The following is a 26,204-nucleotide window of genomic DNA, read 5'->3' on the forward strand; positions in this document are numbered from 1 at the left end:
CCACCTCTGAGCTGGGGGGGATGGGCTTTGAGGTTTAGAATGAGAACAAGCCAGGTTTGTAGTTCTCCTCCCTGAGGACACTGAGGCTGAGAGACAAGATGGACCTATACAAGGTCACTTGGCTAGTTAGGGATAGAGCTGGGTCTAACTCGGTAACTTCCTGGGCAGACAAGAGGATCTAATACAGTAACAGATACGATAGAGCTGTTAAAAAAAAAAAAAAAAAAAAATTAAAAAGGAGGAATATTAAATAGAAAGGAAGGAAGGGAGAAAATTCTAATTTTGCAATAAAACAAAAAGCCATATAAGAAAGGAGATAAATGAAAGGACATTACTTAGCTCTCTTGTGATTTACACACATTTCACATTTACAGATTTTAATAGCATAGATGCTTTTGAGGCACCTGGGTGTTTCAGCTGGTTAAGTTTCTGACTCTTGATTTCAGCACAGGGTTTGTGAGATCAAGCCCTGGGTTGGGTTCTGTGCTGACAGGGGATCCTACTTGAGATTCTCTCTGCCCCTCCTCCGCTTGTGCTCTCTTAAAATAAATAAGTAAACATTTAAAAATAATGATGTAGATGCTTTAAACATGACTTACGTTAGGGGAGCCTGGGTGGCTCAGCTGGTTGAGTGTCCAACTTTTGATTTTGGCTCAGGTCATGATCCCAGGGTTGTGGGATCAAGCCCTGCATAGGGCTTTGCACTGAGTGTGGAGCCTGCTTAAGATTCTCTCTCTCTGTCTCTCTCTCTCTCTCTGTTCCTCCCCACCCCCTGCTTGCTTGCTCTCCTTCTCTCTAAAAAATTAAACTTAAAAAAAAATTTAAACATAGGTTAAAGCAGAGCTGTCACTATATTGGGAGATGGGGGCAGGGGAGGGAGGTGGATGGTGCAAGAAAGTGAAATCTTCATCCATCACAGCAGGAAGTAAATAGATAATGCATAGAACAGATAAATCAAGAAACAGCAGTGTAAGCATATCGTTTAGAGATCTGGAGGCAAGTGCTGGAAGAAACAGTCAGTTAGAGGTGACAGCTTCTATGGGGAGGTGGGCACTGGATGGTTGTTTTCACGAGTCTTTCAATACTATTTGATCTTTTTTAAAGCATGTACTGCTTTGATCGAAATTTTTAAACTTACTTTAAGAAACAACAAGCCAGGGGCACCTGGATGGCTCAGTCAGTTAAGCATCTGACTTTGGCTCAGGTCATGATCTCACAGTTCGTGGGTTGGAGCCCCGTGTTGGGCTTTGTGCTGACAGCTCGGAGCCTGGAGCCTGCAGAAAATTCTGTGTCTCCTTTTCTCTCTGTCCCTCCCCTGCTCACACTGTCTCTCTCTCCCTCTCTAAAAAATAAATAAACATTAAAAAAATTATTAAAAAAAAAAAAAAAAGAAACAACCCAAGGCCTCCTTCCTAGGATTTCTGACATCTGACCCGTCCCCAGCACCGTCTTCAGGCAGTCTTCCCTACCCAAGTCCCTCACTGTGGGTCTTCTGGGATGAGAGGCCCCAGACCAGCAGCTTCTCTCCACACAAGGGACGTGAGGTCAGAGCACAGAAGTCCATGACCTGGGCCTCCGGAGAAGGCCTACCCTCCTCTTTGTTTACAGCAAAGAAAAAGATCCTGGCAGGGTTAGAAACCTGGCCACGGTGCCCGCCTGCCGTTTTACTCAGCTGCTTCCTGTGTTGTCAGGGTTGAGGGGACCTTTCCGTTGATAACCCAACCAGGCAGATCCCATCCTCTTGTGGGGGGTGGGGGAGTCCTGCCACCAAGGGCGACTTCCGGATTTGTTCCCACTGCAGCCTGTGACAAGTCACCATGTGAGGGGCACCAATGTGACCTATATCCGGGGACAGGAGCCAGCTCTCAGAAGCACCTGCTAAAACTGAGAAAGAGAAGCCAGCCACACCGCATATGCTGTGGAAACAAAGAGCGAGACTTCAGGTTCGGCCACCAGATCAGAGCACGCAGACCATCAATGTGACGTTACAACTCAAATGTGGCTGGGTCTGAAGACTCACTTAGGCCCTGGAGTCACATTTCCACTCACTCTAAAAAGGCCATTTCCCAGTCTATAAAATATGGAGGCTGGCCAGGCAGTGGTTCTCAACCATGATGTCACATGGTTGTGAAGGTTCTTGTGGGCAACTTTTACCAGTAATGGCGTAAGTAGTGAGGTTTGCAAACAAGGTATTTTTATTATGTGTTTGGGAAGGTTCCAAGTGCTCCCATGCTATCACTGCTTGCCTATACATCTTCTCCCCTGAGAGGGAGAAAACAGGGGTAGAGTGGGGAGGGGACTGGCTGTGGGTGTGGTGTGTTGAGCACGTCAATATTGTCCATAATATGTACAAAAAAAAAAAAAAAGAGCAAAACCAAAAACAAGCAGTTAAGAATCACTGGACTCTCTCAGGGCCCTTCCAACTTGAAAGAAAACGACACTGACAGCAGACGGACACGCCGTGCAAAGGGCTTCCTTGAAGACCACCATTCCTTAACAAGCAAACCCACTCTGGCCAGGATGTATGGGGTGCCATTACCCTGCCCATGGACATTCTTGCCTTTGCTCCAACTCTCTGCACTTCCCAGCAGACTGTCCTCTTCTCTTCTCGAATCCCACCCACCCTTGACCACTGGCAAGCCCCAAGTCAAGATAGGCCTCCTCCACGAAGGTCTGACCAGCCAAACTCCACCAAACCTTCATTTCTCTGGATTCTGACAGTGCTCACAGTCTAAGAGTCCACAGTTTCCTTCTGCATTATAAATTGCTTTATATTTCACTAATTCTTTGGATCACCCAGAAATGACAGGAATAATCATCTTTTTTTAGCTTGATCCATAGCCCTAGTACAGATGTGGGCACATGCTAGGCATTATTTACCTAATTAGCACTTCATGAACAACTTGTTGAAGGCACAAGCCAATGGCCCAAATGCACGTTATCTGGTAAAAAAAAATTTTTTTCATTTAAAACATTCTGATCCGAGGCACCACATAAGTCAGCCTTATTACCATAAGGATTTGAGGAGACTTTTGAAGAAAATCCTGTCACAGCTTCCACCTCAACTCATAAGAGGCAGGTCTTTATTTCTCTTTCCCATAAAGGTGTAACATACTTGGAGGTTGATGGCTCACCCCTAGTTCTGATTTCTCTTCTCACCATTCATACCTTGTCAAAAGCAGTCTTAAGGCATCACAATATAAAATCACAAACTGAATACCTTTCTCAGGTATCCCTTCCCTTAACACTGAGTTATTGAGGGCCAGCCCTGCAGATTCTTTGGTCTCAGCTGGGCCATCAGTAAAGTCAGACAATCCTCTCTTTCATCCCCCAGTTGATTTCTTATTCCACCCACAGAGGCAGCTGTTCCAAACCTCCGGAAGTCTCCTGAACTTTCCTAACCAGTCCACCACCTTTACTTTCTGCAGAGGACCTTGTCTCCTGCCTTATTTAGAAGACAGAGACCATACAACATGGACATACTAAACATCCCTCTGTCCCACGAAGTGATTCAAGTCGGAGAACCACTGCTTCAAGATGACCTAACAATGATGCAAACGCACAATCAAAAGGCCTATTGATGAAGTCATCACTGGGTCCTTCTTGGGTATCTCTCCAGAAGGTCATGTTTACTTTCCTCTCTCCTTGCACTAATTTCTGAGTTGCTGCATGTCTATCAAAATGCCATTCAGCCAGAATGGTCCCTGCAAGGAATTCTGCCTGAACCCAAGCTCTGCCTTCTCAAAACAATTTCCTTCAAGAATTTGCACTCAAATGGTTTCCTCCTCTGCTGCCAGGGCCCAAGAAGTATGGCTTGAATGGTCATCCTTTGAGGCACATCGCACACAGCCCTTGGCATAATGGCCATGGCCAGGAAGCCAATATCCAAACCCTGCATCCTGGGAGGCGTCCCACACCCACTGACTGAAATCTGAAGTGTCTTTGTACAGACAAGGCCATCCAGGGGCCTTGACAGAATCTGTGAATTACAAAGTGCCTTTCAGTTTCCCTTTGGCTCAATGTTACAGAGAGGCCACAGATTTGTCTTCTTAAATTGAAACACAATATATAATTAATAAATTTTTCCTTTAGGAATGAAGGGCAGCTGTCCAAAAGAGCCACACATTCAGAAACCTCATTCTCTTCTCTGTTTCCATGGCCTTTTCTTCTAAGACTGGGATGTACAGACATTATCTCATCTGCAGGTTCCTGTGGCAACAGGTAGGTAACGAGCTGGGCAAGCTGCTTTCCTTTGCCCAATTGTTAAAGTTGGAGAGGTGGTGGTGAATTTAAAGGCACACAGCAAGTCAAGGATAAATCCTGTGTCCTAAGACCACTGCACTGCTCTGTCTGCCCAGGAAGTGAAGCATGCCCTTAACATTTTTGGTTGATTGCAAAATGCTAAATGCACAAAGAGGGAAAGTTCCTTCCTGGCCTCTGTTTGTGTGTTGAAATGTGAGAATTACCTCCAGGTTTCTGCTCAGTGTACTCCCTCTCCTTTCTGCCTACTCGTTATACCTACCTTCAGTGAGCTACTCAAGAGCACTTCTTACCTGAAGCCTTACTGATGCCCTGTCTTAACACAGGCTACCTTTTGCAGGTAAACCTGGGGCTAGGTTTCTTGGTCACAGAGCCAACTCTCCTGGGAAGAGCAAAATCCAGGGAGGGTCTGGGGGCAGCCATGGGTTGACTACACACGTGAGCTACATTCTTATTGATTATGTAACTAATACATTAAAACAACAAATACATAGATATAATAGCACTTAACTATGTGTGCCAGTCGCTGTACTTGGCACTTTCATGCATCCCTCACTTAATAAGAGCATCCCATGAAGAACCAGCTCCTTCCCCACCAACGCTGGCCCCCCAGTCACTGCCCGGCGGCATGCCCCACCGTCCTCCCCCACTTCTGCTACCACAGCAGGGTCCATCCTTTAGACCCTAGACATGGTTTTGCTCCCCCAAATGACAAGACCAAAGGCCTTTTACAAAGACTCCAATGAGGTGACTGATGTCTGGTTTCGTCAACTACAAGTGAATAATAATTAATACTTGCCACTAAAGAAATAGACTCATTGTTATGGTGGCCACACGGAGGCTACAAAAGCCCATTTTGTGAAGCTCTTGGTAGAACCCTGGGGCCAACAGCGGCCAAAAGAAACCTCTTTGAGAGTGTAGGCCAATCCTCAAATGTGGGGACCCGAGCCCTGTACTGTTTTCCAGGAGTGTCGTTTCTAATGCTAATTAGCTTGTTGCCTATTCATCACCTAATTCAGCTTGCTGGTCAATGACAGCAGCGGAGGCCCACTGAACGCCCAACAGGGAACAATTTATCAGAGGGGACAGGTAGTGTTCTCCTGGGGCCCTCTTCCAGATTTTAAATTCATGTTTACTTCCTTCTCTGGGCCAGCCTCTGATTTGATTTAAGAAAAACTCACCAACCCTACTGGATTGGATACCCCATTCTTGGCCTAATGCCTAAAGCAAGTTTTTCCTTCAGCAGGGACTGAACAAGGCAGGCTTGGGTGGCTACAGAACTGGTCAGAACTGGCCAGGAAATATAATAAAGAAGCTTAGTGAGCAGAGAGCTAATGCCCCCAGTCAGAGGCTCAGCATACAGAAACAGGCAGAAGCACTGGCTTTGTAAGCAACAACACGCTCTTCTTGTGGCCTACTAACTGCCTGGGCAGATGGCATCCAGGGGCAATGAGTAACTCTCTATAGGAAAGTTTCACCTCCCCCAAGTGGATACTGAGTGCTCAACAAATACCTTCCAGTGACAGTAACCAACCCCTGACCAGTTACACACACACACACACACACACACACACACACACACACACACACACACTACTCCATTATTTCTGCTCTTGAAGCAAACAGAGCTGACAACTGCTAGACACTGTCATTTCAGTGAGCTGTTCCCCAAAACTGCTACCTAGTTCCCTGTTCCCACTTCCAGCTCAGTGCCTGAAATGCCACCTTTAGTGATATCAAATATGTTGACTTAAAGATTTGTTTTCCATTAAAATGCCTTTCGGCCCGTTTCCTTTCCAGTCAAATGACTTCTAAAGGACCTGCTCTGCACTGAATGGGAAATTCTTTTGTATTTAGCTCTTAAGGATAAACATGTTCACTGGCTCCTACCTTGAAAATAATTTTTGACATAGGAGAATGGGGGAAGCACAGAGCACTGCATGGAGGTGGAGGTGGGAGGCCTCAGGGAGAGTCACAGAGGAGGTGCCTAACTGTGCAGAAAACCACCTTCAAGGCCCTCGCAATCCTGCCCAGGGATATGGACCTAGAATTTTGCCTCCCAATATCTGTGATCTCCAAGGTTACCAGCACTGCTTCCAACGGGGCCTGTGTCCAAGAATAAGTAAGGTGAGACCCACTGCCCTAAACGGGACACAGGTACGAGGTAGAAAACAAGAGTATGAGAGCCAGCACTCTCCTGAGTTGCCCCTCATGCCCGCAGGACTGCCCCAGTCTCCTCGCCCATGCCAGGAAGGCACCTGAGAGCTAGCAGGAAAAGATCCTTGCTACCTTCTTGTCCTGACTGGTAGAGAAGCCCATGGCCCATCAGCCCACAATGCTCCATCGCCGTGCTGGAGAAACTAGGCAACCAGAGGTCAAAGTCAGATTCCCTGAGCTGGGGAGGGCCTGGGCAGTCCCAGCGTCCTTTCCTTCCAGGTTCTCCTTAGTACAGAGAACCACACTCCTGTTCGATCACGTTTCCTGCCCCCACCCCCACCCCTAAACAGAGAGCAACCCCTTCTCTTCCTTTTCACCCATCCATCGAGGGGGAGGGTGTCCTGAAAAGCAGAAACCACAACAGACAGGTAGGCACTCTTCCCAATTCTTCGGAGCTCAAGAAAATCCAACCTCCTCCCCAGGAGTCAGCCCACTCATCCCCCTTCCCCCATGTCCTCCCCCGCTGCCTGGCAGCCAGGAGGGAGAGTGATGCTAGTGTAGGCCAGAAGGCTTCAAAGCGGGTCAGACTTGCCTCCTCCCTCGTTAAAACCCCCACCTTCAAACACTGGCGCTTCGCCCCTCGCCCCACCCATCTCACGTTCACTGCAGGGCGTCGGGTGCCCCAGGCGGCTGCCAGGCGGGCCCACGCGGCTCTCGCTTGCCCCGGAGGAGGTGATGGTGGCCGAGGCGGCAGAGGCGGCGGCCGGCGCTCTGCAATACCTGGGCTCGGGGATGTCGCCGCTGCAGGTGTCTCCGGTTCTCGGGGTTAGCGCCGCTCCTTCACCCGCCCGCGGCTCCGGCCCAGGCCGCGCACCTGCTGCTGCTGCCGCCGCCGCGCCCGAGCTGCGTTGTGTGCCGGCGCTTTCCCGCAGGGGGGTCGGCGCAACGAGGCCCAGGGTGGGCCGGAGGGGGAAGGGGGCCGCGCGGGGCCTGGCACCCGGCGTGCAGGGGCTTCGGAGGCCCCCAGGCCGCGCTAGCCGGGGCGCCGGGCCGAGCGCCCCCCTCGGGCGGGGAGAAGGGGCGCCGGCGCCTGGCGCATCCTCACGGCCGCATCGACGTCCCCCCGCAGCATCCCGGTCCCCACGCCGGCCCCAAGGCCTGCGAACGCTGCTTACCTGGGTCTGCGGCAGGTTCGGGGGAGCTACCGCGGGGCCCCGCGCCGGGGCGCAGGATGCTCTGCCCCGCTTAGCTCCGCTGGAGGGCCGCCGCTCTCGGCCCCGCCCTCGGCCCCGCCCCCGCGCCCTTCGCGGCTCCTCCCCCGCCCGGGGTGCCAGCCCCTTCGCCGCCGCCGCTGTCACACAAAGAGCAGGAAATGGCTGCGGCGAGGGGCGCTCGGTGCGCCCCTCAACGCGGCGGGCGCATCCCAGACCTGCACCCCGGCGCCGGCCCCAGGACAGCCAGCCGCCTTGCCCTCAGGATGGAGAAGGAAGGGAGGACTTGCCCCCAGATCCCGCGTGCCGGAGAGCCACACCTGCAGCAGTCGGAGGACGGAAGCTTTGGGATCCATTGCGATCTCATCGATCTCACGTTATTTCTAAGTGCTCATTTATCTACCTAATATTTATTGAGCACCTATTTTGTTCCGAGCCTCGTGCCAGGAGCTGAGTACGCACTGGTGTACTACCCTTTTGGAGCTTGTTATCTACCTGGATAGATAGGGCATAAATTAACCTAGCTAACGTCCAGTTACAGCTAGAAGAAGTTCTGTGAAGGAAAGAAACAGGGCGAAGTGATGGAAGATAAACCAGGGGTTTGGGGAGAGGGAACTTCCACCAGTTGAGTCTGGTCACCATTGCTTCTCTGCTCAGGAGTATCTTCTCAGTCGCTTGGAGCCAATCCCTGAAGCTGCCATCTCTTAAGCAGGGACCTGCCTCAACTTCATTGAGGAAGAATTGCCTAATGGACAAAAAGGAAAATACATGGTGACAGGAAGTCACCTGGCTTTGCCAGGAAGGACCTGAGAGGACGGGCACCTTTCTCTTCAAGGCTTATCTGCCATTTAGGGCTGCCCAAAGAAATGGTCCTCACCCTAGCAGCAGTCTGGTGGGGCTTCAGATCCAACCTTGAGACCCCCTACTCAAGTCACTTCAACACTCTGTTCTTGAGAAGCCACCATATCTATAATGTGAGGGATAATAATTGCCCTTCCTACCTCACAAGGTAAACACTTGAAAGCATTTGAAACATTTTAAAATGTAAAGGATAAAGTACTTGTCACAAGGGAAGCTTTCTCAAAAGTTTGTCTATGGCCCACAAATGTATACTTAATTACTCAGCTATTCCTATTAGGGGCTATTTATAGAGGAGCCACAGAGTCTCTGGCAAAGAACTTGGGGATCTACACCCTCACTGATCTCACACCATTTCTTATTTCCCAAGCACTCAGAATTCATGATCCTTTATGGTTTGATGTTACATCACTCATTCGAATTTAAATTGCTATTTCAGAAAGGATGACTTATATATATGTACACACATACATTTCTGTCCCTGTGAGAAAGCTTGTGGAGGTGTTTGTGGAGGATGGCTTTAAACACCAAAGTTTCTTTCTTTCTTTCTCTTTCTTTCTTTCTTTCTTTCTCTTTCTTTTTCTTTCTTTCTTTCTTTCTTTCTTCCCTTCTTTTTTCTGTAATTTTTCATCTTCCACTGTGATCCTTAGGATTTTGAGTGTCAGTGATTACAAATACTTAACAAGAGAAATTGGGGGCATCTGGGTGGTTCAGTTGGTTAAGTGGCTGACTTTGGCTCAGGGCATGATCTCGTGGTTGGGGAGTTCTAGCCCCGCATCAGACTCTGTGCTGACAGCTCAGAGCCTGGAGCCTGCTTCGGATTCTGTCTCCCTCTTTTTCTGCCTCTCCCCTGCTCGTCCTCTCTCTCTCTCTCTCTCTCTCTCTCTCTCAAAAATAAATAAACATTTAAAAAAAGAATAAAAAAAACAAGAGAGATTGAATTTTCACTCTAAAGGGCATGTTTTGTTGGATGTCGTAGATTTCTGGAAGATGTATTTCTCCCTGTTGTTCCTTCCTTGTCTTTTCACCTTCTAAGATCAAGTTGTTTAAAAGAAACAAAAAGACTATTAGATATATATTTGGTTGGATCCTAGGCAAAAATAATTCCCTGGCCCCCTGAATTTCATTTGCTTATAAGGGGAAGCAATATGGTCTTGTTGAAAGCATTGTGTTGGCAATCTAGAGGCTTGTCTTTTGGTCCCAGCTTTGCAAGTAAATGATCCTAGACAAGTCACTGCACTTGTTTCCCCCTCCAGACAGTGAGGTAAGGTGGATTCATTCCAAGAGCCTTCTACATGTAGAAAATTACATGAGTTAAAACAAAGGACATGCCCCTGCCATGCTTACAGCACCTCACTAGCTTCTCATTGTCCTCAGCATGGAGCCCAAACTCCTTAGTAAGGCCCACAAAGGGTGTTCCATCTGGCGTCTGCCTCTCCAGTCTCCTCTGCTGTGAGCAAGCTCTCTTTGGTTTTAGCCAAAAGCAATCTTTTAGTTTCCCTAATCTGCTGTATTCTCTCTTGAGTTTGGCCTTTGTGCAAGCTGGGCTTTTTGCTTAGAATGATCTACCCTCCTTTCCCTCCCGCTTCCGCACTTTCCCCTAGTTTGCTGCCTAACTTCTGTGCATCCCTCTGGTGTCCACTTACCTGTCTGTTTCTTCTAGCTCCCTCCGTGTCTGGGTTAGGCTAGGGTTAGTCATCTATGCTCCCAGAGCCCCCTTGGCTTCCTCTATCACACCCCTTGTCGTGCTGTGTTGTGATTGCTGACGTCGTTGCCTGCATAGCATTATTAGAGCATAAAATCTAAGAGAAGGGATGTGTCTTTCTTGCCTCTCATCACATTCTCAGAGATTCGCCCTTAATAGGAGTTCAATAAAAATGAGTTGAATGAATAATCAAAAGTGAACTCATAGCTCATATGTTGCCAGTGACATGCGTAGCCTTCTGTCTACTACCTTCAGATATGCCTCACGTTCAATCCCTGGCTGCACCATCAGCAATGAGTGGGTTGAAGCTATCAGATGAGAATTGCATTGCCACCTGCAAGCTGGGGCCCACACAATGTGTCTACTACCTTCAGATATGCCTCACGTTCAATCCCTGGCTGCACCATCAGCAATGAGTGGGTTGAAGCTATCAGATGAGAATTGCATTGCCACCTGCAAGCTGGGGCCCACACAATGTGGTTCCAAGTGTGGCAACCTTGCCTTGTTTTTAGAAAAGTCTCAGGTCACTTAGGACATCTAGGTCTCCATTTAAAATTGCTTCACAGAAACCAATAGTGGGGTATTTGGAATGGGCATAAGAATTGGTTCTGGAGACAGAAAACAGAAATACTATTTTATGTAGGAAAGGAATATGAGGTGGAGAGAAACTGTGAATAATACAAAAAAAAAAGTCTTTAACTGCCATGGGACTGCTACACAGAGTAGGCTCACCCACTTGGTGCTTGTAGTTAACATTTGGGTAGTTAGCAGGAAAAGAAAAACTTAATGGTCAATTATGCAATTTACGTTGTCCATTAGATAAAACCTGAGCACTTGCTCAAAATTGCCTCATTTTACAGATGAAAGAACTGGGGCCCAGAAAGCGGAAGGGTTGCCCAAGGTCAGCTGGACCCAGACTCAGGTCTTTCCACAGGACACTGGGTTGCCTATTTCCTTCTTTGAATCTGGAATAGTTTGTTAAAATAGATGTTTTATGCTTATTTTTTTAATATTTTTTAAATTTAAATCCAAGTTAGTTAACATATAATGTAATAATTATTTCAGGAGTAGAATTTAGTGATCTATCACTTACATATAATACCCAGTGCTCATCCCAACAAGTGTCCTCCTTAATGCCCATCACCCATCTAGTCTATCCTCCCACCCAACACCCCTCCAGCAACCCTCAGTTTGTTCTCTATATTTCAGAATCTCTTATGGTTTGCTTCCCTCTCTGTTATCTTATATTTTAAAGATATGTTTTAAACTAACATTTGTTAAATGTTTATTTGGGGCCAGCCTCTGTGCTAAGTACTATATATGGATGGGCTAATTTCATCCTCATGAAATCCTAAGAAGTAGCCCTGTTACTTTATAAACGAAATATTGAGGACTGTTTTGTTGCTGAAAGATTGTGACTCCATCTTGGTCCATTTGGAAACACATGTCCCCTCATCACGCTGTCTTTCTCTTACTTTGCTCATTTCTCACAACTTCTATGGAACTGGTTCCCTTGAAGGTCAGATCTTTCACACATAACTTCATAGCAAAGAACATTTCATTTTTACTTACACAAATTCTGTTTATAATAATTTTAGATAAGAGCTGATAAGGAGGGGCTGAGCATACACTGAACAGGATTTGAAATGCAGCAGTATAGCCAAAGGCACAATGGGCTCAGTGCTGCTGTGTTCTCAGAAGTTAGCATAGGTGGCCCTATAATCAGCCCCACAGAATGGTTGGGAACATGGAATTTGGGGACAGACAGGTCTGGCTTCAAGCCCCCATTCTGTCACTCACTAATTGTGTGACCGTGAATGGCTTCCCTAATTTACTAAGCCTTGTTCTCATCTGTAAAATTGAAACAATCGTCATTGTACCTATCCCTTGGGTTCTTAGAAGATTAAATGAAATAATAAATGTAACATCCTAAGCATAGTCATCATAAGTGGTCAAGAATGGAAGCTTATATTATTATTATGATTATTAATGTGGTTTGAATTTTGGTGTGATCTCTAGGAAGAATGTAGGACTTGGAATAAGATCTGTGTTCTAACCTCACCTTTGTTAAGTAAGTCTACAACCTCAGGCATGCTCTCTGGGTATCACTTTCCTTTTCTGTCTGGTAAGACCCTTGTACTCCTGCTTCTATCCCAAAGCTGCTGAGAGAGCAAACATTATCTTAGATGGGAAACTGCTGTGAAATATACAAAAGAGAAACACAAATGAATGTTTGCATAGTTTGTCTCAGCTTACAGACACTTGTCCTCAAAATCAATCTGAGAAAATGGAAAGGGGCCAGAAATGTCTTCATAGCTGTAGATGCATGTAGATAGTATGGGTAGAGGTGATCCTGGATGGTGAGAAAATCACAGTCCACTCAACCTTTTCAACTGATTCTCCTCTGACCGTGGCTAGCACCTACTAACCTTGTCCTCAAGGTTCCCAGTCCTAATTTAAAAGTAATGCAAGGGAAGAAGGTGGAATAAGATATATTTTTTTGTTTTATTCGGGCTTTTCTTCCTGAAATGTTCTTCCAGATCCTCCCCTTAGGAGCTCCTATTTACCCTTCAAGACAGCTCAAATATCACCTCCTCTGTGAAGCCCTCCTTGATCCCTGAGGGGTTTTCACTGTATTGTGACCACTGCTCCATTGGTTAGCCCACAACAACCCTTTGCAATCAGAGTTGATGCTCATTATTTGGTACTTATGTTTCATAAAGTTGCCGTGGGCACCGAATGAATGAATACTGAACCATGGCTCCTAGAGAAATAATGGGGTTAGGTTCTTGTGAGCTTCTGGTCACAATATTTTCATCAACTGATCTATACATAACCTCACGTTATGCATGTTTGTTAGAAAGCACCTTATTTAATATACTTTGTGGATTCATTAATGTTAAAGTCACAGTCAACAGCATTAAAACTCATGACTGAATGAAACTTATCCAACACACGTATTTTCTTTGAAAGGGATGTCACAGCCTTCTTGCTCTTAGGAACACTACAAACATTTCAGCTCTTTGCTCGAGGGCCATTTTAACCAGCAAAATGACCAACAAAAAGTACACAAGTGCAAACATGGCACTAAGCCTTGAAAAGGATACTTGTTTACTGTGTGAGAGCTGAAATGAGAAGGCAGAGCACTACCTTGTTTGACCTGGGCTGGGAATATGCACAGAGGGCAACTCACATTTTTTGCTGCTCTGGCATGGGCATGCCATGGATGGCTATGGAAGGACTGGTTTGGGAGTTACAAATAAATTTCAGTGAGTAGGCAAATTTGCAAGTATAGAATCTGCAAGTAATAAACATCAACTGTGTTTGTTTACGTGTTGGACTTTTTTAGTAGCCGAAGGGCTTCTTATAGAAAGGCTGGTGTCCATACTAGATATCTTCTCCTTCTCCAAATCCACTCCACTCTTTGCACCTTGCTCTTTCCCTTGGGGACTTTCCTCTACGGATGACCCTGCTACACTTTCCTCCTCCTCTGTCTTTCAGTTGGGTTTGGCCAACAAGTAACCCCAGCAGTTGATGGGGTAAGGGAGGAGAGTAGGGCCATTGTATTTATTCCCCTGTTTTCTCCTTGTGATGTTGCCTCGGGCTTCCTTACTAAAGGTCCTCTCCTCTCAAGGCAACCTTCTCCAAGTGACTCTCTGCTGTCACATTCAAATGACTACTATCCCTCCTGTCTCTTCAGGCCTTAAGGTGATAACTGTTCCTTGGCTGTTATTTTCCTCTGTACTACCCTGTGGTTCTCCTAAACTTGACCCACACTGTTCTACATAATCCTTCTGTAAATAAGTCCTCCTTGAATTATCTTAATTTGAGTGTGAAGTGTTTGGTCTCTAACCGATAAGATATCATATTCATCTTATACACCTGACACAGTGCCAAGCAATGTCAGGTGAATGGGAACTATTATTTATAAAGTAAGTAAATGATCTCTAAAACTCCTTCTAATAGTCACTGTGTGATTCTGTGATCCCATAAGCCTACTACACGTCATGACTTGAAGAGAATCTCACAGTCATTGAAGACACACACACAAATACACACAGCCCATCTTGCTGAATGGGTTATGTTCTGCCTCTTCCTCAAGGCAGTGGACTTTTGTGGTGGGAGATTCCAGGGAGAATAGGGTCTACAGGATAAATACGCTGAGAAGCAGAGCTGTTCATCCAGTCGCTTTAGGAGTTTGCTATCTGGGTCATTTCCCGGTGGGAGTCAAGCCCAAAGGTGAGTCCCACAAAGGTCTGAGTAGAAGTTGCAGGCTTTTTCACTTGTGCCCAGTGGTCCTCTGGTGTGTGAACCGGCTCCTGCAGTGGACATGGGCATTTGGTCAACAGGGGAGCTCAACACACCAAAAACATAAGCCAGCCTGTTTTTCGCTGGGACTTTAAGAGGCAGGGGAATAGCTAAGCTATTCATTGCTGTCCAACTGTGACTGAAGAACTCCGAATTACAATTTCTCCGTGTCACCCACACAGCAGATGACAGCGAATGGGTATGAACAATAATCTGGTTCTTGGAACACGGCGAAATTCATCTTCATATTGGCTTCTCTTCTATCGGCTTTACCTCTCTCAAATACACTCACTGTGTTGCTGCCAGAATATATTTTTAAACAGAAATTTGACCTTCTCTCTTTGCACGCTGACATCTTTTCTATCTATAGGTAGAGTTCCAACATTTCTTGTCTTTTCAAATATGGTCCTTATCTAGATTTACAGATTCAGTTTCAATTTGCCTCCCCCCTTAATCATCCTCACCCTTGCCAACACCTCGTGGCCATCCCCACAGCTTCCACTCCAGCAAGGATAAGCTGATAATAGCTTCCTCATACATTCTATTTCCTTTATCGTTCTACCTGTTAACTATCTCTCTTACTTCTGCCCACTTGCTTGCTAGAAAAAAACATAATTCATCCTCCAAACTGAGTCGGACATTACATCCTCTATGACGGTATGTCTCAAACTTTAATGTGCTTAGGAGCACCTGTGGATTTTGTGAAAATGCAGATTCTCGTTCAGTGAGTTTCGGGGTGAAGCCAGAGAATTCACACTTGTCACCAGTTGGTCTTGCTCCTATTGCTGGTCTAGGGACCACACTTTGAGTAGCAAGGTTCCAGGAAGTTTTCCTGAGGTCACCCTTCCCCTGATAGATTCCATAACTTTTTTTCTCCTCTCCTCTCCTCTTAGACCATATTTCTGTTGTTGCTCTAATTGCTGGATGATTTTACTTGTTTATATGTCTGCCTTCTTAACTGTACCTGAAGTTTCTGAAAACCAAAGACTGCCTTTGTCATCTTTGTTTCTGTAGCTCTCGGTAGAGTATATGATAGGAACACGAGAAGCCTTTGATATTTATATCAAATGTTGAATGATATATAGTCTTTACTTGCTTGTGGAACATACAGCCATGTAATCGTTTTTATTTGAGGAAAATTTGTGGTTGTTTGACATTTGGGCAAATGGAACCCAGGCCATATATACTGTATTTATTAAAACATATAGCTTTATTTGCTAGACCCAACCTTCAACTATGTGTGCTTTATAAATGGTTAGAGATATTTGTAACATTTTTATCATGGATACTAGCAGGGACTGTACACTAATAAATATTCAATACATCTAAATATAAATAGTCTCAAAAGGTACAAAATGCAAAATCTATAAAATGCGTCTAGAACCAAAACCTTGTATAAGGGAATTTTTTGTGAACACATGGTACAATTTTCAACCTGTGAGAGGGGAAAAGAGAAACAGACAGGAAGCCCCTTTTGCAGGATAGGACACTGGGGAGTGAACTATTGACAAATGTTCAGTTAAGGCCCCAGCAAATCTGAGCGTGAACAAGATAATACCATGCAAGGGGTAATTTTTGAAACCAGACCACAGAAATCAGTCAATTTTGATGTTTTCCTTCTAGGCTGGATGTTCCAGAAATCATCTCTAATTAAGGGTTCCACAAGAGAATGTACAAAAGGCCAAAAAGTAAACAGAGATGATTTTGGATATGTTGAGTAAGGTCATCTTCTGAATGATAGAGTTTTATCTTGAGGCAACCAGTTTCACAATAATTATAGTTGAGGGGCGCCTGAGTGGCTCAGTCGGTTGAGTGTCCGACTTTGGCTCAGGTCACGATCTCACCGTCCATGAGTTCGAGCCCCACATCGGGCTCTGTGCTGACAGCTCAGAGCCTGAAGCCTGCTTCAGATTCTGCATCTCCTTCTCTTTCTGCCCCTTCCCCGCTCACACTCTGTCTCTCTCTCAAAAATAAACATGAAAAATTAAAAAAAAAACCAATAGTTACAGTTAAAAGCTATGCATCTGCATCTCTAGCTGGTCAAAATATCACACAGAAGAGTGAATGACTACACTACCCAATAATCTCTCTACAAGTTTCATCTGAATGCTGTAGGAAAACGAACTCTCTCTTACATCAGTGAACACAAAATGTCCAAGAAGAGTGCAGCTGACTCAAAGTTGAGATGGTGATTAAAGGAAGCATTTATATACCCGCAGGAGGATCTTTCAAAGCTGTTTTGAAGCTCATCTATAAATGGCTTCCTGCAACATGACTCTGGAGGGGTGGGTGAATCAAAGGGTTAATTAATTGAGCAACTCCAAAGTCATTAATTCTAACAAAGGTGAAGCTACAGATGAGGAAAAAGAAGATCCTATTCCAACTTGGAGGTTTACATGGCCAACCATAGTGGTCTACGTGGGAGAAACATCATTCTGTGTTGACTTCTTTAATGGCTTTCTAGGTCTTTCCCCCAGCTATATTTATCTCCTTCTCTGCAACCCCTTTCATCATCAGTAGGAGACAGTGCTGAATAGAAATAAAGAAACTGCACTGGTGTCAGACAGATGTAGCCTCTACACTTCCTAGCTCTGTCACTTTGGGGAGGTGTATTGGCTTTTTAAAGCCTCAGTTCGATTATCTGTAAAATGGGAATAAGAATAGTTTCTCATGGGGTTGGTGGGAACTCAGGATGAAATGAAATTCTGCAGATAAGGCTTGTAGCTCAGTACATGTTCACTGTGCAGATTTCAGTGCTCAATCAACAGTAGGCTGCCTTGTGCGCCTTGAAAGCACCCTACTCAGTGCCTGTTTCTATCCAGATGGTTTGAGCAAGAATAGACCCCTCGTTCCTCTCAGAGACTTTCAGGAGGCGTGAAGCCTCAACCTTGAAGTTGCAAACCTCTAGGGCCTAAACAAGCTTGGATTTCTCTGCAAGACCACACTGCCCGACACAATGCTGCCCTCTGCTGATGAGGGTGGAACAGTGCAGAGGGGACTAATCCTAGAGGCCAGAAAAATTGGTGGTGGAGTCCTCAGTGGGAGTCAGGGTTCAGAAGAAACATCTTCTCCCAAGATGCCTGCAGAAGCATTCTGTGCAGAAGGGAAGGCACAGTGACCTGCCCAGCTTGGTACTAAAGGTGGGTGTTGGAGTACTAACAGCCCAAGGCCTTTCTCTGTACCATTTCGTTCTCCATCGTTTGATGCCCTCTTTCTGTCCAGATGCCAGCCCCAGCCATGAGATAGAAATCGTTCACCCCAGTCCATTGTGTCCCTTCAAGGAGGAAAGTGGCACTGTGCTGGATGAGTAACATGCATTAAGCTGCTTCTAGATTATCCGGCCTCAGATGTGAGCATTAGTTCCATCATCCTCTACGGCAGGAAGCTGCGGCTGACGACATCACAGCGGCTGAGTTTACGCCTCCTGACCTTAATTAGTTCGCCGGTTCTCCTTGAAAAAGAGTCACACTCCTCATTTATCTTGCCCCGTATCCTGGGATTCTGTGTTGTCAGGTCAAGTAAAAATCCCTTGACCATAAGCTTTAGATCTCATAAACCCTTGACCATAAACTTTATATTTCATGTTTGAAATAATAACAAAAATAATAATCCACAGTCCTACCCCATCTCTCCTTTTCTCTAAGAAGTGCAAGAAACGTTGCCTGAAAGCTGTCAGATTGAGGTTCGTGCACCACACACAAGAGGCTGGAAGGAGGGTAGAGACATCGCGGCTGCTCTGGCTTCACTCCCAGTTCAGCGGCTGAGCCTCCTGCCTGCGGCTGGGTGCCAGCCCCTGCCAGGGTGCTGCCTCCGCGGCAGCTCAGTGACTGGCGCCACAGGCCGGCTGCCTCTGGGGAGTCCTGGGCTGGTGGCAGCTTTTAATGCTCTATGAATGGAGAATCTGCTTCCCCCATTCAGGATCTGCAGCCCGTGGCCTGGCGCTGAGTCTCTGCTAAAGTCCTGATTCTGCAATTTCAGCCAGTTGACTCAAGAGTCTGCAGAAAGGTGGCCGGTCTTCTGGTTTCTAGAAGGGGAAAAAAAAAGAACTCTGTGAGTTGTGTGTCATAGTTAATTGTACTTGTGTGTCATAGTTAATTCCAAAGCAAACCAGAATTCAAATGTGAATTTGAAAATGTGCTGATTTTCAAATGTGTTTCCATATTTATTGTGTTTGAAGCTATCGTGTCTCAGTTGTTAACAGCAGGTATTCAGGAATCATATGGCCTGCTTTTGAATCTAAACTGTTCCTTTCATTAGCTATGTGACATTGAGCAAGTTACTTAACTTGTTTGAACTTCAGTTTTGTTGTCCGTAAAAGGGGGATAATAATAGTATCTATCTCTTAAGACTGTTGTGAGAATTAAATAAAATCACGTATTAAAAATGCACCATTGGGGCACCTGGGTGTCTTAGTCAGTTAAACGTCCGACTTCCACTCTCATGATCTCACAGCTTGTGAGTTCGAGCCCCGCATTGGGCTCTGTGCTGACAGCTCAGAGCCTGGAGCCTGCTTCACATTCTGTGTCTCCCTCTCTCTCTGCTCCTCCCCTGCTCATGCTCTGTCTCTCAAAAATTAATAAACATTAAAAAAATTTTAAAAATGGACAAAAGATGTCAACAGATATCTCATTAAAGAAGAGATACAGATGGCAAAGAAGCGTGTGAAAAGATGCTCAACATCGTATATCATCAGGAAACTGCAAACCGAAACAATGATATACCACTATATAGCTATTAGAATGGTTAAAATCAAAAACACCTGATAATATTAAATCCTGGTGAGGATATGGAACAAAAGGAATTCTCATTGCTGGTGGGATTGCACAATGGTACAACCACTTTGGAAGAGAGTCTGGCAGTTTCTTACAAGGCTAAATGTAGTGGTATCATATGATCCAGCGATTATACTCCTAGATAGTTACCCAATGGAGCTGAAAATTTATGTTCATACAAAAACCTGCACACAGATATTTATAGTAGCTTTATTCACAATTGCCCAAACTGCAAGCAATCAAGATATCCTTCAATAGGTGAATGGATAGCCAAACTGTGGTACATCCATCCAATGGAATATTATTCAGTGACAAAAGGAAGTGAGCTATCAAGCCAAGAAAAGACATGGAATAATCAACAAATGCATATTGCTAAGTGAATGAAACCAGTCTGAAAAGGCTACACATTATATGACTTCAACTATATGACATTCTGGGAAAGGTGAAACTTGGTCAGTAAGATCAATAGTTGCCAAGGGTTTGGACAGAAGAAAGGAATGGATAAATAGATGAAAGGCCAGTGGATTTGAAGGCAGTGAAACTATTCTGTATGATACTATAATGGTAGATATATAATATTGTATATTTGTCAAAACTCCTAGAACTGTACAGCACAAAGAATGAATCTTAATGCAAACCATGATCTTTAGTTAAGGTATAAGTAGTGGTTGATTAATCGTAACAAATGTACCACACTAATGCAAAATGTTACTAATGGAGGGGGGAGGTATATGGGAACTCTCTGTACTATTTGCTCATTTTTTCCTGTAAATCGAAAACTTCTAAACAATAAAGTCTATTAGCTTAAAAATCAATAAAAGAGTTAAAAAAAGAAAAAAGTGCTAAGTAAATTTCAGCTATCATAATTATGACAGCATTTAATTCTCGTGAAGTTGGACTGAATTTGTTTTGCGCCTTTCTTTATGTCTTCATTGTTTGTTTGTTTCTGAATACAAAGCCTCTGTGAACTTACAGATCAAGCATTATTTAATTCTCTTATGAGTAAGAAAAAGGAGGTTCAGAGAATTGCCCAAGATTAATGACTAAGGAGTGGCAAAGCTAGGGCAAAGTCTGAGTATCCTATACTTTCTTAATTCCACCTTATTACCCTTCAACAATCTGAATTTGTGTTAATTCTCTGTTCAGCAGCTTTTAATTGTCATTGAACTTTAAAACTTTCTAACTCATCCAAAGGACATCTAAGACTCATGCTGATGTGGCTTAAGATATAGCCTGCAACCCAAGCATGGGATAACTGAGGCATCTGGGAGGGTGCAGAGTAATTGGTTTTTCAGTCTAAATTGTTGAACAAATAAAATGAACTTGAATTAAGTCACTTTATTTTATTTTATTTTACATGTTTTATTTATTTTTGAGAGAGGGAGAGAGAGAGCACAAGTGGGGGAGGGGTAGAGAGAGGGGGGCAGAGGACCTGAAGTGGGGTCTGTGCTGACAGCAACGAGCCCACGTGGGGCTTGAACTCATGGACCACGAGATCATAACCTGAGTTGAAGTCGGACACTCAACCAACTGAGTCACCCAGGGGCCCCCTAATTAACTCATTTTAATATTTTCACAGCACATGTGAACTTCTGCTCACCAATTTACGAGCTAACTTCATGTGTACTTGATGGTTTTATGATGTCATGGACGTCTTTTCTCGGAAAATTGGCATATTGGCACAGGTCTGACCCCCTCTTCCTCTCTAACAGTGTTTTGGCTTGTGAAATTATACTGCAGATCAAATAATATTTCAGGTCACTGCCAGCTCTTTGAGGGATGGGCAACCTCTTTAGTTAGTAGACACTCCAACCCACTTTCTTGCTACTCTACTTCAGCTTTACCTGCTTCGTATCCTCTAAGAGGCTCCCTTTCTCTAGAGAATGTGACAGACCCTAACGTTGTCGATGGTGAGGCAGGGGGAAACCGCTTCCTTTACTGACCTCTTTCCAGCAATGATTCATGATCTGGTAGATATTTGAGGAGGCCAGCCGGGGCTTGTATAAGCGAAATCCAGTAGAGATATCTTCCACCACCTCTGAGTTGCTTCGGTTTTCATACGGGATTTTGCCTTCACTGAAGACTTCCCACATCAGCACACCTACAAGAAACGGGGAGTGCAGCACAGCTACAGTTCACAAACAGCAACCAAATGTACATCTAGAAATTGCAATTTCCTTGACATTACGGTTCAAGTCCCTACCTTCAGGAAGTATAATAGCAAGCCACCTGAGCTGTATTTCTAAACAACGGAGATTTCCCGGTCTTTCTAGTGATGAAGAACTTTCAAGCTCAGCCCTTTGTTATAGCTAACTCAAATGTTACTACTAAAAGTTGCAGGGGATGCAAACTGAAATGTTACACATCATGTAAATGAATGGAGTGGGTGAGATGTGCTGGAATGGGGACTAGGACAGACTGTAGAGAACTGAGGGTCAAATTCTGTCTTCAGAGGACAGTTGTGCTTTAGCTCCAGCCAACATAGGGCACGTGGGGATGAGGGTTCAGTATTGCAGCATTTTCTGTCTTTTTAAAAAGAACTCATAAATTGAGAGTTTTAAAATAGAAACACAATTTGATTTTTTAAAATACTGTGAGGGTGCCTGGTTACTTAGACGGTTAAGCATCCAACTCTTGATTTAGGCTCAGGTCATGATCTCACAGTTTGTGGGGTCGAGCCCCACATCAGGGCATGCACTGACAGCATGTAGCCTTCTTGGGATTCTCTCTCTCTCCCTGTCTGTCTCTGCTCCTCCCCTGCTCATGCTCTCTCTTTCTCTCGCAAAATAAACACCAAAAAAAAAAAAAAAGTAAAATACTGTGTAGACAGAACAAAAAATATCTCCAAGTTGTCCATTTTTGACCTCTGATTTAAACCCTTTCCTCTTCTGTCTTCAGAAGAAATGTCCCACCCAGTTTTATTATGTACCAATATATTCATAGGATGTCAGAGTGGGAAGAGAGCTTGCAGATAACCACTTTCCTTGGTTTTCAGAGCATATTTCAGAGATTCTTAGGGCAGAGTTTTCCCAACTATGATTCCCAAGACGTCTGAATAAAAATCACCTCAGAAGTTTGTTCAAATGGCAGATCCTGGGCCCCCAGCCCAGACCTCTGGATCAGGATTTCTAAGGGGTCTAAAGAGGCATCTCAGGAGTTCTGGAAATTTGGAACCTGACTGTGAATAAGACTGTGTAGCTCCTTAAGATACCAGAATTTCTAGTGAGATTTCTTTGGAAAATTGAGGCCTGCTGCTGGAAGCTCATTTGAAAACAATTGCTTTCATGCCAACCTTGCAATGCGTTGATTGGAAACTGAGGAAGGCCCAAAGAGCTTACTTGACTTGCTTAAAATAGCACAGCTAATTAGGGCAAAAGCATTAAAACGCATAACAAATCTCAATGGTCTTGAGGCAGGCATCAAGTTCTCAGTCCACCCAGGTTTCTGTCTCTCAGGCTTGCCGCTCCTGTGATCTACCCTCTCCACCCTGCTTCTATCAAGCAGGCTCAGTTTTGGATACTAAGGGGGCACATCTCAGGCAGGCATGGACTGAAGCGCAACCTTCTAGTTATAAGATGCAACAGAAAATTCACAACTGACAACGTATGGCAGAAAAGGCCTCATGCAGAGTTGGCTGGTGGATGTGACAAAGCGGCCATGGCTACAAACGTGTGGCTCGGTGCGGCGTGACCAGCTGCATCCCTCATAGTGGCTACACATCGGCCATACCTTTCCCCATTGTAGAGGTACTTGGGGAAAAAAGAATCTTCTGCGATGGCTCTGGTGCAGTTTTATTTCTTCCAAGTTCATTCTATAACTTAAATTTGAATAACAAAGTCTTAGCTAGGCTGTTGAACGGGGAAGCTGTTTTAAGGAACAGAAGAACCAAAAATTAACAAACCACTTGATTGTTGGAACTGGATATTCTAAAATGCTGGGAAGACTTCAAAACTAGTTCTCTTAAGAGATTTAATTAGTCAGTTTCTCCCTGGTACTCTAGGTCAATACACTTGGCAAACATTCCCTTCATGCACAATGGCAAAATCAAACTCCAACTCATTTCTTTCCAAACTATAACCCTTATAATCCAAATCAAAGAGATTGTCTGGTATGTTTTTGTGTATAGTTTAGTAGTTTGTGTATAGTTTGTGTACAGTTGTGCATAGTTTAGTACACATAAACTATGGCTTAGGATATGACAAAACCAGCAAGAATATTTAGTACTTTCTGCCATACCGACATCATTCATTCTGGCCTTTCATTCATGCCCATTTACACTTACCAGGAATTCTGATCCCTTATCATGGACTGCCAAGTTCATTGTCTACTCTTCTCTCAGTAAGACAGCAACTCTCTTTCCTTTGGACACACCACATTTCTATAATTGCTGTTTTTTTGTAAAGCAATGAAGATCCCTGGATCTCCAAATGGAGATGGTTCTCTCTCAACATTCAGATCTGTGCTCAAGGGTCACTTCCTTGGAGAGGCCTTCCCAGACTATGGTATTTAAACCCACCCTCTTGCCTGGGTGGCTCAGGAGGGTGAGCATTCGACTTTGGCTCGGCTCATAATCTCGCAGTTCATGGGTTTGAGCCCCATGTTGGGCTTTGTGCTGACAGTGCAGAGCCTGCTTAGGATTCTGTCTTCCTCTCTCTCTGCCCCTCTCCTGCTTGTGCTTTCTCTCTCAAAAATAAGTAAACATTAAAAAAAAGTTTAAAACAGACCCTCCATCCTAGTCAGTTTCTATCCCATTACTGTTTTGTTTTATTCATAGCATTTATTACTATGTGACTTTGTCTTACATACATAACTATTAGCTTGTTTACATGATTGTTATCTGTCTCTCTCTAAAATTTACCTCCAAGAGAATAGGAGCCTTTCGTATACAGGCACCACTGCATCGTGAGTACCTAGATTAGCCCCGGCTTATAGTAGATGTTCAATAAATTGTTGCTGAATAAATGAGTAAAATATTTATTGAGGGTTAAGTGTGAAAATATAATTTTGAACAAAATATGGTCCTGGTCTTCAAAGAACTCATATTCTAGTCTCCTCACTCCTCCAGCTTTTGATCTCACAGAAGCTGTCACCGGAACTCACATTTCCATTCTCATTTTACCCCCCATTTCAAAGATCTCTAAGACCAAATGCAATAATGAGGTTCCTTCATACTTTTCAGAGCTGTTATCACACACAGACTATCAGTGGGATGCCCTCATCACCCAGAGTCCTGGGCAAGTACAGTTGCCTGGATCTGACAAGTAAAACAGCTGGCTGGCAGTCCTGGATCCTGTGGGTGTGGGGACAGAGTGACACTCACCAAATGACCACACATCTGACTTGCTGCTATAGCGACTGAAGGAGAAGACTTCCGGGGATGCCCACTTCACTGGGAACTTGGTGCCTGTGGAACTGGTGTATTGGTCATCAAGAACGAACCTGGGTAGAGAGTGGAGAAAGAATGTCTGAATGTTCTGGGGGCCTGGGTCTCGTTCCTGAGACTTTGCTGGCACCACGTCCCCATATTACCTTGTCATCCCAAAGTCGGACACCTTGATGACTTGGTTTTCTCCCACTAAACAATTTCTGGCAGCCTGGAATGGAGACAGGCAAACAAAAGAGAAAGGAAAACGGTTGGTGGATAAGCAGTATACAAGGGCACTCAGGAGCTTTACAGATGCTAATTAAGCTTCACTAGCACCTGACAGGAGTTAGCTAAAAAGTTAAATGTGTAAGATCCCTTATCAGGATGAGTAAGTTTGGTCTTTTAGTTTTATTCCTGGGATTCTAATTAGAAGAGAAACCCATGGTGGTGTTTAACCAATGATATGTGTTGGTTTTATTATGTGTTCTAATGCAACCTGATGCAATAGGAAATGTTAACATTAGGGACGGTAATGAAGAAACTGTCACCCATTTGACTAAAATAAGAATGTTTTGAGGTTGCTAATCCTCTTTAAACTATTCCTCAATAAGGAGAGTACCTAGTCTCTAATTAGTATCACAGAATTGTGCACTTAGTGATAAAAGACTCCATTCTCTTTACAAATTTTATTTTATTATTTTTCTTTTTTTCAAATTTTAAATGTGCCTACAAATCCCAAGGGGGATATGTTAAAATGAATATTTCTGAGCTCCAACCCCCAGAGATTCTGAGGATGGTTTTAGCATCACCCCAATGTGATTGTGGTAGATCCTTGGATAATAGTTTGAGAATTTTACCGAGAGGAAACTGAGGCACAGAGAGGTTACGAAGGAGAGGCTATATGTTTCATTTTGGAAGAATGTAAACTCAGACTCAGGGTACAAGTTAGAAGCAGGGCTGGGATTAGAGCCTAGATCTGAGTCCTACTAGGGCATCCCCAAGTGGGTAGAAATTGAGAGGGGAAGGAAGATGGTCTGTGACTTGTTATTTATCAATTTATTCCCAGTCTGGGTAGCTGTACATTTCAGGGGGACACACCCCTTCATCCTGAACCTATAGTTGTTTGCCCCGCATCCTCTTACCAGGTCTCTGTGGATGACACATGCCTCTTCCAGGTAGGCCATGCCCTCACACACGTCCAGGCACATGCCCAGCAGGGTTTCTGCAGCAAAGAGTCCTCGCTGGTTGCGCAGGTAATCCGACAGGCAGCCGTGCTCCATGAACTCAAACACCAGGCAGATGGGGGCCTGCTCTAGGCATACCCCATACAGCTGCACCAGTTTGGGGTGAGAGAGTTTCCTGGAGGAAAAAGGCAAGGGGTGAGATGGTCTAAAGTCAGTCTCCCCCAAACACACTCCGTCCCCTAAACAAAAATGACCTGAAGGATTGTGAGCAGTCAAATGGTGTGTGTGAGGACAAATGGTGGTCAGTGTGGCTGGCACATCATGGACCAGAGGAGAGATGGGTAGGAGATGAGACTGGGCAGTGGACAGAGGAAGACCATGACA

General features: G+C 44.7%; 2 protein-coding genes across 4 annotated transcripts in view; both read right to left on the reverse strand.

The window, feature by feature from the left end:
* The window catches only part of CYFIP2 (cytoplasmic FMR1 interacting protein 2), a 128,904-nt gene extending 121,218 nt beyond the window's left edge, over positions 1–7,686 (reverse strand). For 2 of the 3 annotated variants that reach the window (XM_042948350.1, XM_042948343.1), the window contains exon 1: positions 7,593–7,686. The gene's annotated coding sequence lies outside the window, so the exon portion shown is untranslated. Of the gene's footprint in view, positions 1–7,197; positions 7,368–7,592 lie in introns of those variants that run through there. The other variant, XM_042948358.1, reaches the window with a different exon arrangement.
* An 8,743-nt stretch (positions 7,687–16,429) lies between these two features.
* The window catches only part of ITK (IL2 inducible T cell kinase), a 59,390-nt gene continuing 49,615 nt past the window's right edge, over positions 16,430–26,204 (reverse strand). The window contains exons 13-17 of the mRNA XM_042948371.1: positions 25,779–25,995; positions 24,801–24,865; positions 24,592–24,710; positions 21,215–21,372; positions 16,430–18,523 (exon numbers count right to left, since the gene is read on the reverse strand). Coding sequence (XP_042804305.1) covers positions 18,452–18,523; positions 21,215–21,372; positions 24,592–24,710; positions 24,801–24,865; positions 25,779–25,995 — 631 coding nt within the window. The 3' untranslated portion in view covers positions 16,430–18,451. The remainder of the gene's footprint in view (positions 18,524–21,214; positions 21,373–24,591; positions 24,711–24,800; positions 24,866–25,778; positions 25,996–26,204) is intronic.

This window comes from Panthera leo, chromosome A1 (assembly GCF_018350215.1).
Source record: "Panthera leo isolate Ple1 chromosome A1, P.leo_Ple1_pat1.1, whole genome shotgun sequence".
Taxonomy (NCBI): domain Eukaryota; kingdom Metazoa; phylum Chordata; class Mammalia; order Carnivora; family Felidae; genus Panthera; species Panthera leo.